The 14,742-nt window shown below is 36.8% G+C and overlaps 1 protein-coding gene and 2 non-coding genes across 3 annotated transcripts; 1 reads left to right on the top strand and 2 right to left on the bottom strand.

The window, feature by feature from the left end:
• Positions 1-3,620: 3,620 nt before the first annotated feature.
• Positions 3,621-4,085, top strand: LOC128559848 (uncharacterized). Its single transcript, XM_053552605.1, has one exon. The coding sequence runs from the start codon at positions 3,621-3,623 to the stop codon at positions 4,083-4,085; it is 465 nt and encodes a 154-aa protein (XP_053408580.1).
• A 4,889-nt stretch (positions 4,086-8,974) lies between these two features.
• Trnas-gcu (transfer RNA serine (anticodon GCU)) lies at positions 8,975-9,056 on the bottom strand. The gene has a single exon. It is a non-coding gene; the product is annotated as a tRNA-Ser (tRNA).
• A 4,422-nt stretch (positions 9,057-13,478) lies between these two features.
• On the bottom strand, positions 13,479-13,560 carry Trnas-gcu (transfer RNA serine (anticodon GCU)). Its single transcript has one exon. It is a non-coding gene; the product is annotated as a tRNA-Ser (tRNA).
• Between the last annotated feature and the right edge of the window lie 1,182 nt (positions 13,561-14,742).

Genomic DNA, 14,742 nt, shown 5'->3' on the forward strand with positions numbered 1-14,742 from the left:
CCTCTCTATTGTCGTCGTCAATACTCGTCTATTGTACAAAGTAATCGTTAAGATAATTAGCCTTATCAAGTTTAGCGTATTTTGTTTGGTTGGTGTTAGAAGTATAAAGTTGGGGAATGGTATCCTTATTTGGTTTAGAAAAAAAAAATTAAGAGTTTTCTACCAGTCCTTTGACGATAGCAAAGCACGTTTGAGTTTAACAGAAAGGCTAAGAAAGTAATTTGATTTCGCCTCGCGAATCATTAAGATTTTTCGTTTCGAACTGTTTTAAATTTTTGCCATTGATCTTGGTTTGCTGTTCTTCTGGTCTTTCTACATAGTCGTTTGCGTTTACGAATGTTTCTCCTGTTGTCATTTGTCATCCATGGTACGTCAAGGGATCTTACTTTAATAGTTTTGTTAAGAATGTTGTGTTATGCAAGTTCATAAATAATTGATATTACATTATCGGCATATTTGTGGATATCTTCATAAATGCAGTTATCCCATGGATGATTTTAACAGCATCTCCCAGGCCATTATAGTCACCACGGTCGTATTCCCAGTCAAGTCTATCAAAACAACATTGTTTGCCTTTAGAATTTAAGAAGTTCAAATACAGGAGAGTGATAACTTCCCCGTGGGTATCAGTCACTTGATCTCTGCGTTCGCGCGTATGAAAAGAGGATAATTTCTTTTCTTCTGTAGGAATAGAGCTTTTAAGCCAAGTTTCTGAGAAGGGAAAAAAGTCAAAGTCACAAAGTTCTGTGGATATCAAATATGTTGTTAATTATAAAGAGATTATTAGGAATGCTTATTAGGGCCTACATATTGCCGATTTCTTGATATCTGAGAGAAAGTTACGCGCTGCATTAGGGATTTTTTCATCCATTTGTATCTTTTTCTCTTTTTGTTAAATATGGTTTGTTTTCTTTTGTTTGTATATTCGGCATACACTAAATAATGTTGTAAATCTTCAGAAGTATTTTGTGCGAGTCACATCCTTAGTTAATACTACGGTTGTCCGACACTAGTCGAGATTTGAACACCTTCAGCCCGTTACAGTAGTATTATATTAAAATGTAACAGTTTCCTATATAGGCAATTCCTGTAGAAATTATTAGTAATTTTAGTGAGACGATAGTACAAGATACAGAGGACTCTTCAATTCCAGAAGCTGCCTTTGTTCTTTAGCGTGGTAGAAGTAACTAACTGGACGCTTATCCAAATGTTAGTAATTTTCGGTTGAAGCTGTTAGGGTTCGACCTCAGTATCCTTGTTTTCGGGATCAAACAGTATTAAAACTGAACCGCAACGTCCGCTTTTGACATTACAGTTACTAATGTACAGCCAGTGTATTTACATCCATTTCTTTGCTACAAATTGTACTATACAGTTATAATTACTTTTGAATATATGAAACTGTGAAAAAGATCAAAATTTCCATTCTTCGATTAAATATTGGAGCTCTTTCATTACAAATGTTATTTTTGAGAAACTCAGAATTTTATTCATGAACTATCATTGATCAGTCTTTCCGTACGAAAGAAAGATTAAGTTGATCACAGATATTTCTCCATCAAAACTTCTGAATATTTCATAGTTACACAAACTGCAGTATCTCCTTACACGATAGTTTCCAGTATCTGCTGTATCTAACAGCACGAGCAGTGGTTGACTCGGCATAATGTGCGGAGATACAGTGGCCCGATATTTCAAGATTGTCTCGAAAGATATTTGCATATATCAAGGTAAAGTTTATAAATATACTATTACGTATGTAGGTAAATGTTACGTTCAGCAATTTTGGTAGTTTTCGCGGAAAATGCCAACATGCCGTTTCCACTGAAATAATTGAAATGAGCATTTTCCGGGAGACGAGCAGCGCATAATTTCACCATACATAGGAAAACTCTTGTCTGGACCTTGCACTATTTTTATGCTTTCTCAGAATGGCAACATGTAGTTTCAATAAACACAGTGGCCAAATTTTAAAACAGATTTTGAGATAAGTTTATTTCTGTTCAGTAATATGATTACTGTGAAGTAACTTTTGCCATTCATATTTTTTTTCAAATATTAATTGAAAACGATCTATAAATGTTATCGAAACAATTTATGTGTCAAATGGTCTACTGATTCGTCTCTAATGGTGCTCTGTGTGTTGTGTGCTTGTCACCTTCCGCTTTCAGCCTCTGCCGCTGGCATGCTCTTTGGGCAAAAAGGAGGCCGAGTGCGTAAGTCTTCCCTGCCAGTACATAGCCTCTCTGTAGACAAGCCCTACACCCTATGCAGTGCCTTCTCGTGGTGACAAATGGATACTGAGCACCCTGCGGCCTCAGGCAGAACTGTATAGTGCTTCCGTTGTGACAGACTGGGTAGGAGAAAGGGAGGAATCCTAACACTGATGAGAAGCAACATAGTAGCAACGCAATTCACCGTGCACATGGATGACTCCGAGGTGTTTCGCCCAAAACCTAGAGATGTTGAGTTAATTGTTGTCAACCTCTACTCACCAAATGACAAACCTCTATCCCTTGACACGATCCTAGTGCAGGATTCAAACTTCCTAGGCATTGGCGACTTCGACAGCCACTCACAGAGCTGGGGAAATGACCACATAGACAGGCGTGGAGAAGAGGTAAAGTCTTGGCAAGGTGATTACAACTTGTAGCTGATCAACAACTCCAACGATCGAGACGCTTTCTATTCCAGACGTTTGCATATCACTTACACTCCTGATTTTGGTTTCTGCACTGAAGACATGCACAAGAATATTGCAAGAGAAGTAGGCCTCTAAATAGGCGATAGAGATCATCGTTCTGTTTACCTCACCTTGCAGTTTAGACCATACAGGAACCAAGCTAACATCGTTGGAACTACAAAAAGGCTGATTGGAAAAGATACAGAGAGCTTACAGTTGAAATGTGAAGGCAAGGATATCAAAAAGTCAAAAATAGACTTCAATGCAGCCGTACTCCAGGCAGCCAAAAATGTTTTCCTAGAGGTTCCAGGAGAGATTACAAGCCATACTGGAACAAGATTCTAGAGGGCCTTCAGGAGGAGTTGTCAGAAGCCAGGCGAGAGGCTGAAACACAATCGTCCCAAACCAACAGCATAAAACCCCATAGGGCATGGGCCAAGTTTCCGAGAGCCAAGATCCAGTCTAGAAGAGAGAGCTGGAAAGCAACAATTGTCTCACTCAATCTAGAAAGAGACAGAACAAAGTTCTGGTTACTTACACGGCAATTGAATGGCGAAGGTGGATGCGAAGGAGGCACTACAGCTGTAGAAGAAACTTGTTCTGTACTGACTGGAAAGCAGGCAGCAAATATGTTTGCTGAAAACTACGAGAACGAGAAAGTAAACAACATCACAGTCAACAGTGGACGGCAAAGAGAAGTTAGAAGGGAGGAAAGAGAGAGAAGATCCAACCAGTTCAAGGAAGAAGTGATAGAAGCAAGCCTCACACTAAATGAGCTACCTACAGCACTGACGAAGGCTAAGAAATAACCAGGACCAGACCACATCACCAATGAGATGCTGACCCATATGGGAAGTTTTGCTACGAAAACACTTCTAGGTGTCTTCAACCTGAACTGGAAGGAGGAAAACTTCCACTGGCTTAAAGGGAGGCGATCATGACACCTATCCTAAAACGTAGAAAGGACAAGGAGAAACTAGCCAGCTATCCCCATATACTTCTCACCAGCACAATGGGAAAGACAATGGAAAGCATCATAAACCAGCACATAAAGTGGAACTTGGAAGCTAATAATATCTTGGCCCACCAAAAGGCTGGCTTCAGGTCATTCCGGTCAACAGAGGATCAAACAACATATGTTGCACAAGAAATCGAAAATGCCTTTCAGGAAAAAAAGGTTACTCTAGTAACATGGGTAGACCTTCAGAGAGCATTTTACAAGGTATGGGTGGATGATACTCTGGTGAAACTACAGAGAAATGGTGTTGGAGGCACCATATACAGATCGATGAAGTCCTATCTCTTCAACCGAAGGACAAGAGTTAACCTTGATGGAACCTCTTGTACTCTCTCCTACTCTCTTTCTTCTCTTTCTTCTCTTTCTCAACGATCTGTTGGCTGAACATGGAAGGGACATCTTACCAATGCAGAAAACGAGGCACGAATAAATATACCTCGGGACCATCAGACCCTTCCTAGAGTATGGCTCCTTAGCTTGGATAACAGCGGCCAAGACAAATCAGCATAGGTTAGACAAAATCATGCTCTTAGAATCATCACCGGCGCACTGAAATCAACACACATTAAGGCCACTGTCATCCCTCCATTTGCCAAGAGAAGAGAGACCCAAATCAGCAATACCAATACCTGCCAGACCATCCCATGAAAGCTAAACTTGAAGGGCTTACAAAAATCGTTTTAAAAGAGGCAGCTTTGTGCATGATGCCAGGAAGTTCAACAAAAGCTTTGCAGAGCATCTTGGACACCCACTACTCCTTTCACTGTTCAAGATCTACCAGAACCTGGAAACCTGACCAGTCCAACTTGACTATACATACCACTGTTCCTGGTCTCCCCCCTGGTACTTCAGATGAAACGACCAAGCTGTTCTTTACATAGGCCATGATTAAAGACACATACCCGTCAGATACATGGACTTTTGTGTACATAGACGGTTCAGCCTCAGCTGCAATAAAAGATGAATGAGCTGGCATCTTCATACTACATACCTCGGGAAGATCAGAGACAAATAGCGACAACCGGAAGGCATTGTACCAACTATAGAGCAGAGAATGAGGTTATCAAACAGGCTGATAACTCATTGAGGAGTCTCCAGAGAGCTGCCCATATGTGGTTATCTTCACAGATGCTCTGTCAGTTCACTAAGAAATTTAAAATAAACTCAATCTCTAGAGCACTTTTCAGCTTATGCAAAACAAGAATTGTGTCCTTACAATGGATACCTGCACACTGTGGTGTACCTAGAAATGAGAATGCAGACAGATTAGCCAAGCTCGGAGCTATGGCTAACAAGCCACAAAATGCCATTACAAGGAGATTTTGTTCGGGCAATCTCTCAATATTATTATCAGTATACAACTTAATTCCATTTACGACCTTTCCCCAGAAAACCAAATATTAGTAATTAATTTTAAAAAGTATTAAATTTCTGAATGAGCAAATCTTACTATTATCATTGTGAACACAAAATGATGTTTTAGCCTGTCATTTTGTATTTTTTTTTTGTATGTCCGTCAGTCTGTGAAAAGTTAAAAGTGTTAATGAATAAAGTTTTTGTGGAATACATTTCCTAGACATCTGAAACTGGAATACATCTTATTGACTGTTAGGTATTTATTGGCAGTGTATAAACTTCGTACATAAAACGTAGACGAAGTGGCCAAGTGGCTAATTGATCGAATGTTTATCCTAAGGGGTTTTGCCCGCGTGGGTATGCATGTATATAAGTCCATTTCAAACATACATTTGGTAATTTATCTTTTATCATGCTCCAGTCAAATGCCGTGCCACATGTAGGCGAAACGTAAACAAAAAGAAACAGAATGTGCAGTATCCACAGTTATACAATAAATCTCGAAATGATGAATTAACTTCGTCCTAGCAATCATTTTCTAAATGTGAAGTCAAACAGTGGTACACATTTGTATTGTTTATTTAATCTGTAAAATTCACATTGCACATTCATGTTACATATACACATATTATTATATACACATATTAGCATGCACGAGTAGTTGAAACGACGCTTGACAAGCATTTTCACATGTCAGTTGTTGGCTAGACGGGTAGGTCAGTAGAAAAGATTTTCCAAGTTTTTCTATCAAGATCACAATTTTATCGAGACTGAAAACGGCTTCCGCTCATAATTAAAGAATGCTTTGCACTACAGTCGTAAACCTTATTGGATGATTGCCTGTGGTCAGTAGACGGTCCCTGTTTTTTTGGGGTCAGTAGGTCAAAGTAATTGCAGAACGCTTTGACTGTCAGTCTTCATAGGATGGTTGCAGGTAGTGCATTTCCGCAACAGCACGATAATGTTTTGAAGCATGTACCTCTGTAGTCAAATGGTTGTGTCAACTTTGTGTGCAGGAGGTTGGGTTTAACGCCGTTTTTCAACAGTATTTCAGTCATGTAACGGCGGGCAGTTAACCTAACTAGTGTTCCTGGATTCTGTACCAGTACAAACAAACTTCCCGACATGAATCAGAGGTGGCGGACGAATGATTCAGACACAATGTCTTTTATCAAATCGCACGGAGAACATACGCCCCGGGATCAAACTCGCGACCCCGCGATCCATAGACCAACGCTCTTCTTACTGAGCTAAGCGGGCGGGTTCAGCCTGAAAACGGCTTAGAACTGCTCATAACTAAAGAATGCTTTGCACTACAGTCGTAAAACTTGTGGGATGATTGCCTGTGTTCAGTAGATGGTCTATGTTGTTTTGGTGTCAGTAGGTCAAAGTTATTGCAGAACGTTTTGACTGTCAGTCTTCATAGGATGGCTGCATGTAGTCTGTAGATGACGCTTTTTAATTTTGAGGTCATTTCGTCACAGGTGAATGTCATATTATACAAAATTACATACCCGTTTGCCTCCTACCGGAACCATGAGGGCATTAGTACGAAAGCGCTTGAGTGCCATTTAAAATAAATACTTAAAATATTTATTACTTAAATGTTGACACTTAATATTAAATAATACAAAAATAACATTTCAATATTAACAATAAAAACCTATAGTTAGATATTACATATTAGGCACCTGGGGTCTTCCTCCACCGTCAAAGCTGGAAAGTCGCAATATGACCTGTGATTGTGTCGGTGTAACGATAAACCCAACAAAAGCAAAAACATATTAGGAAGACAGAACACAAGAAATGTGGCGACGGCTTCAAAAGGCAGTTGCATGAATGTGAGCTATAAGGGATATTCAAGAAGTTTTGATCATCCGCTATGTCTCGGTATTATAGATGTACATATATATCTACATATTTCCGAAAGAGCACGATAAGGTTTTGAAGCATGAAGCTCTATAGTCAAATGGTTGAGTGTCCACTTTGTGTGTAGGAGGTCGGGGGTTTGATAACTGGCCTCGTTATACCAAAGATGTGAAAATGGTTTCAGTAGCTCCCTTGCTTTGACTTTCAGAATAAAAAGATATTAAAAGAATTCTACCAGGAGGAAAAAGTAGTCCAGGTAAGTATCTGTCCGTTAATATCATTCGAAGATGTTGTTGATGACGGGTGCACGCACGCTCGACACAGCATGATCACAATATAGCTCACGCTATTCACCCTTCGTGCTCAGGTGAGCTAAAAATAGTTTTAGGTGAATGTTGCATTAACATTTCCATCAGTAAAATAATTTGAGATGAATGCTGCATAAGTCTTTCTGATATATTATAACAAAAGTTTAGTCGTCATGTTATAGTAGCCATACATAATTCTACGTAGATTTCTAATTCCACGTAGATTTCTAATTCCACGTAGGTTTTAAACAAAGTAAGCGCAATAGTGTTTTCCCTAATAAAAATAATAACAATGTCTAATGTGTCAATCATATGAATATATTGGAGTAATACACTGAAATAAAAGTGAGGTAATGGGGGTAAATTATTGTTTGAATTTTATATTCTACTAATATATCAGATAAATGCATAACAAGATATAACTTTCACAAAATAAGCATATTATAGAATAAAAGCATTAATTAACATTTTTGAAAATCTGCATCTAACATGTAGCAAAAGCAAAAAGGCAATTAAATCAAATATTTTTTTCGAAAATCGTATGAATTGTAATCATTATTCCATCATGTGGTAAATTAAAAAACAGTTTTAGATGAATGTAACATTTATATAATAATTTGAGATGGATGCTGCATTGATATTTCATAAATCATATAATTAACGATGAATGACGTATTAATTTTTAAACCAACATTTTTTGTCGTCACGTTAAAAGAGCTATAAATAATTTCTCGAAAGAAGATTTCTTCCAAACAGAAATAATTCAGAAAATATTCGATGACTTGGAGGATGATATTCGAACCACGCGGGAAGAACCAGTGGATTAGCATCACATCGCCTTAAAAGCTCGGCCAGATAGTCTACATATAACGCATAACGTTACCGCATAACAAGATATAATTTTACAAAAGGAAAATACATTTCACTTTATTGTAAAACTATATCAAACATTTAGCGGAAGGCAGTTAGATTGAATATTTTTCATTATATGCTTTGCTGTACGAATTTTGATAATTATTTCAATTCATTTAATGTAAGTGATAAGTTATTGCATTATAGCGATCAATGCAAGTTTCGACGTAAAAAAAAGTTAAATTTTCAATTTTAGTCGACAATAGTATCTAAGTTACCTAAGTTTTTAACCCGTGGGTTGGGATGTGAATGCAATATGTTACATTGTATCTATCATGTGGTATTTTTTTTAAAAAATAGCTTCTGATTAATGCTACATTAATCTTTCATATAATCCAAAACCAGTGTAGGATTAACTTTCCAGATGCATTATATTCTAACACGATTTACTTACGCTCCAACTATTTTCAGAATATTAATACTGAAGGAACTAAGTTTTCACTTTTTGGTTTGTCGTCCAGAAAAAAATAGCAGCGTTATTTGCACTTTTTTTGTCGATCAGTATATTTTACAGTGTTTACATTTATGGCCTTGCAAATATTTATTGTAAATTGATTACATTGAACAAAAGGTAGATGGTTTAAAATAGTTCACACTGGGGAAATGTGTAGCTAAAACAGTATAAATGTGTACAAGCGCTAGAAAAACTGGAAGATTTTTAACAGTCCACTGTGATTGCATGACATATATCTTTACATACACAACTGATTTATATATTAACTACATGTAGATAAAATATTTTAGTGAAAGATGGCCATTGGATATTTTAATGTCAGTTTGAATTGTAATTATGTATGTTTGAGGGAAACATTCAGTAAAACAATTATCCGACAAGGATGGGATTCGAACCAACGCGGGCAGAACCCAATGGATTAGCAGTCCATCGCCTTAACCACTCGGCCACCTCGTCTGCATATTTTGCACGCACAGTTTATACTGAATCAATATGTGAATATTTCACATCAGTGCTTATGTCACATCAATGCAAAACAGGATAAAATTTTACAAAATAAGGTGTTACAGAATAATTAACTTTATTGTAAATCTATAATTATTATTAAATATGTAGGGTAGCGGAAGGCATCAAATAAAGTATCATTTTCGAAAACTTTTATTCATTGCCGTTTGAAATGTAATAATTCTTTCAATTAATCATTCCTTGTTTGTTCTTTGTAAGTTTAAACGTAAATAGTTCAAACTTCCATTTCAGTCGACAATAGTATCATTCCCTAATTTTTTTTACACGCGGTGGTTTGATTATTGGAGCAATACGTTGCATTTTATAATGTGGTATATTAAATAAAGTTTCTGGAGAATTATTGCATTAATATTTCATCAGGTACAAGATTGAGATGAATCTGCATTTATCTTTCATATAATACAAAATAATTTAAGATGTTTTAAATTTAATAGCAAAACTTTAGTCGTCATGTTAAAAAATCTATATACAATTCTTCAAAAGAAACGCGAGCGACAGATATTTTTCCCAAATGAAAGTAATAAGATTATCTATTGTATGTTTAAAAATACGACTGTATGGAAGTAATGCACTGAAACTTTACGACATATAGAGGGGTACACTATTGTTATTGTTTAAATTTCAGTGCTTCTATTATATTTAAGTAACTGTTAAAACAATTGTGCGACGAGAATGGGATTCGAACCCACGCGGGCAGTCCATCGCCTTAACCACTCGGCCGACTCGTCTACTTTTGTGCATTATCAATATATACAAATATTACTGAATCTTTGCAAATATAAGATTTAAAGCTTTATTTGACTTTATTGTTAAAGGCTCATAATGTCTTTGATAATAGTGTGGCTGCCACATTTTACATTATTACCATAAAACATATTGATTTCTTGGTAAATCCTAATTCTGATAATTGTTTTCTCCTATATATGACAACAGATATTTCGTCTGAACGCTGATTAACATAGTGGAAAGTTTTCTTAAATCAATTGTTTTTATTACTTCCTTTTATGACTCTAAATGTAAAAATGCATGTGCAGTATTAAAATTAGTGCTTTTCCACACATGTAATTTTCTACACATGTAATGCATAACATCTATATGGATAGCTGTTTCATCTGTTTTTAACATAAAATTTACAGCCTTATGGAACCTTTAAACTATATTAAACATTAAGCGGAGGGCAGTTAAACGGAAACTTCCATGCACTTCAAAAAGTTTCTGATGAATGTTGCATTAATATTTCATCAGGTAAAAGATAATTTGAGATAAATGTACATTTATCTTTCATATATTGCAAAATAATTTAAGATGTATTAAATTTAATAACAAAATTTTAGTCGACACATTAAAAGAGCTATATACATGCATAACTAGAAGGTCTTTTTGTCACAGAAACATATGTCTCCACCCCCCCCCCCCCCTCCTCCCTCTATGTATACCTTTAGTTCTGGTGGCCATTTTGTGCAGCGAATTGGAACGTGCCGACGACTTGCACAACAAGGCTTGGTATTAATCACTCCTGTGAAGTTCCGTTGAAATCCAGCCAGTAGTTTGACCTGTAAAAGCCGGACAATATTTTTCTATTTTAAGATCTGGTGGCCTTTTTGTGCGGCGAAGCGAAACGTGCCAGCGATATGCACAACTAGGGTTGGCATTGATCACTCCTGTGAAGTTTCGTCGCCATCCAGGCAGCAGTTTGACGTGTGGAAGCCGGACAAGACTTTTCTATTTTTAGCTCTTGCGGTCATTTTGTGCAGCAAAGCGGAATGTGCTGGCGATATGCACACCTAGGCTTGGTACTGATCACTTCTGTGAAGTTTCGTCGAAGTCCGGCCAGCAATTTGATCTGTGAAAGCTGGACAAGCTTAATGCTGACGGACGGACAGACGGACGGACGTACAGACGGCGAAGGCAAAAACAATATGTCTTCCCAACCTATGTGGGGAGACATGATTCTTCAAAAGAAACGCGATAGTATTGTTTACTAATTGAAATAATAAGAATATCTAATTTATGTTTAATAATATGACCCTGTGGGAGTAATGCACCAAAATTTTACGACATATAGAGGGGGTAAATTATTGTTGTTTGTTTGAATTGTAGTTCTTCTATATTAAAGCAACTGTTAAACCAACTCTTCGACGAGGATGCTAAAATGTTACTGTTTTCAGAAAAAAATGCACCCAGTGACGTACAGGATATAGATCTTGTTCAGACAACAGGTGCTTTATTTTGTTCCTAATACTTACCGAAATAGAAGAGGTAGAACCCCGCATTTCGCCGAACACGACAAAAATGAAATTGTTGCAGGTCCTGTTTGATTGAGACTCTTCATGGACGGAAGTGGAAATGCAAGCTATCTCCACGCTTTCTAGCACCGAGTTGAGCAGACCCCGCATGTTGTATGTACCAGAATATAATTTAGAGACATCCGCAGATTGATACGGAGGTGCACATGAAACCTTCAATGATACACTGAGTGCAATTCTATGAAAAGCACGACGTATTGTCCCCAGGAAAACAATGGCTTTGTCCTAAACGAAAAAACAATAGACAGAATTAAACAAACTGGACTTTAGAGAGGGGATCTTTGGTTATGGAGCCTGCATAATTATAGAAACTGCCAAAAGACAAAAATTAAAAAGCAGGCACCATTTCCAAGGGGTAATTAAACAATACCCGAAAGTTGTTAAACAGGGAGTATTGGAACCACCCAAGCTGACATGTTCTAAGCTGAAAATTAAAAAGTACACTACATAACATTAATGTCGTGCTGAACGATCTGAAGAGATCGAAACATAACAGCTCTGGTCACTTCCACTAAACAACTACCGTACAAAAACCAAGCAAAATTTATCAATATCAGCAGATTTCGCACGCTCATGTAAATTTCATATCATTAGAAATATGTTGCAGATGCCTGGCCAAAACACTTCTAAAATCTATCTATAAATATTCACATGTTATCGGAAAACAATATGTAAGAACGGCGGTCGGGTGTTGGGAATACAAATTTAAATTTCTCAGGGTCCATTAGGCTAGAATATGGACGTTTGAAATTGTCAAGACTTACCTAGAAATATCCGTAGCTCTGCCGCCAATGTTATTACGAGCTAAATGTGTGCCATTTATTTTCCAGCATATATTTTGTAATGAATCTCAAACAAACAACTGATCAACAAAAGATCTGTCTTTAAATTACAAACTTTATGATCACATAACAGCAGTTTCGTAATTGCACGAGATAACTTTAACTAAGATTTGAAGAACATTAACTTTATTTTCAATTGAAGTAAAAATTAAAAATTTGCAGCCTAATCCTTAGTTCTTTTTGTTTTCCAGTTCTTTGTAGAATTTCATTAGATTATAACTGTGAATAGTGACCTAGTTTTTGACTCCACATAATCTAGTTTCAAACTTGGCCTAGAAATCATCAAGAAAAACATTCTTACTAAGTTTCATGAAGATAGGGTCATAAATATGACCTATATGTTGTTAACAAGTTTTTCCTTTGATTTGAACGGTGACCTTATTTTTGACCCCACATGTTCCAGTTAAACTTGGCCCAGAGATCATCAAGATAAGCATTCTGTGTAAGTTTGTTTCAAATCAAAGCATAAACGAAACCTCTATATGGCTGAAATAGCCAAAATAGAAAATTTTGCCCCTTTTAGGGGCAATAACTCTAGAACCCATGATGGAATGTTGCCGGTTTTCGAAAGGAACCAAGATCTTATTGTGACTTAATTAAGTTGTACGTAAATGTGGTTAAATCGAATGCAAAATGTCACTTCTATCGTGTTAAAAAGGCAAAAAATAACAAATTTTGGCTCTTTCAGGGTCAATCAGGGGCCGTAACTCCGGAACCGACAATTGGATCTGAAGGATTCATCACGGAATCAAAGGTCTATTATTGTTAAAGATATTCTGCAAGTTTGTATCGAATCAAACCACAAATAAAGACAAATATGGCTGCAAAAAATCCAAAATAGCAAATTTTGGCCATTTAAAGGGCCATAACTCTGGAACCCATGATGGCCAGTTTTCGAAAGGAATCGAGATATTATGCCAATACAAGTTGTGTGCAATTTTAAATAAAATTGATGGTCAAATGTGGTATCTATCGTTTTCACAAGCCAAAATAGCCAATTTTGGCGCTTTAATTAAAGGGCCATAATTATGTAACCTATGACGAGATCTGACCAGTTTTCGAAAGGAACCGAGATATAATGACAATACAAGTTGTTTTAATGTTTGATTAAAATTGATTGCAAAATGTGGTCTTTATCGTGTTCACAAGAATTTGTGAACGGACGAAGGGCGACCATAATAGCAGAAACTGTTAAAACAATTGTTCGTCGAGGATGGGATTCGAACCCACGCGGGCAGAACCCAATGGATTAGCAGTCCATCGCCTTAACCACTAAGCCACCTCGTCAAGTTATTAGATCCTCCGTTCTATACTCTTCCAATTTATTAGATCACTGCATAATAAGATATAATATTAGAACAATAAGAGTAAAGTATAGAAAAAGACGCATTAATTAACTTTATCGTAAATCTATTTCAAACATGTAGCAGAAGACAATTAAATCAATTGATATTCTTTTCGGAAACCGTATGAATTGTAATAATTATTTCAATTAAAATTATTGCTAGGTTTTTGCATCATAATGGTCTATTATAATTTAAAGGTAAAAACAATAGTTTTAACTGACTGTTACATTCACATATTATCAGGTACAAAATAATTTCAGATGAATGCTTCATTAATTTTTCATATATTACAAAATAATGTAAGGTGAATGACTACTTAATTAACAAAATTTTAGTCGCCACGTTAAAAAAGCTCAATCACGGGTACTAAACAGTGCCTGCGGCACCGCCTGTACCGATGAGGAATGAAGGCACTTCGCTTCCGGTACCGCAGGCATTTCGCCAATGTTGACAAATCAAGCGAGATCGGTGAGTGTTTTTTTCGTTTTTGTCATTTTGTTACTGCATGTAGCATTTTTTTCAAAAATCGGGGAATGTAGCGGGATGTAGAAGTACCTCATGAACATATCCATGCTAAAGTTTGTGGGAAATAATCAATTTCCTAGAAATGTAAGGACAAATAAGTTGGGAATGAAACGTGATTTTTTCACATCAGTGACTGTAGACTCATATTTCCTTCCGCTGACCCAAACCATATCGTCTCTGCCGTCGTAAAACATATTTATAAATGATATGTGACCTAAACTGAGGGAGCATAGAAGCAAAGGTGATACTGCCTGGATTGCCTATGACACGTTGTATGTCAATGGGAAGCCGGTAAAAGAGTGAGGGTACGAAAGGGGTGAGCTAAAACTGTTATCCTGGAATGTTAATGGTCTAACGAGGGATAAAAAAGACAGTGAGGATTTTGTAAATATTCTTTCCAAAAATAATATTTGTTTTTTGTATGAGTCTTGGACATGCGCCCCAAGTGACGTTTCGTTAAATGGGTATATATCCCATAACTTTTACAGGAAATTCCAACACAGACATGCAAGACGGGCTAGTGGGGGTGTTGTGCTTTATTACAGAGAAGAGCTTAGAGAAGGTATATCTGTTGTTAAAAACCAGTCGGACACATTAA

This window comes from Mercenaria mercenaria, chromosome 1 (assembly GCF_021730395.1).
Source record: "Mercenaria mercenaria strain notata chromosome 1, MADL_Memer_1, whole genome shotgun sequence".
In the NCBI taxonomy this organism is placed as follows: Eukaryota; Metazoa; Mollusca; class Bivalvia; order Venerida; family Veneridae; genus Mercenaria; species Mercenaria mercenaria.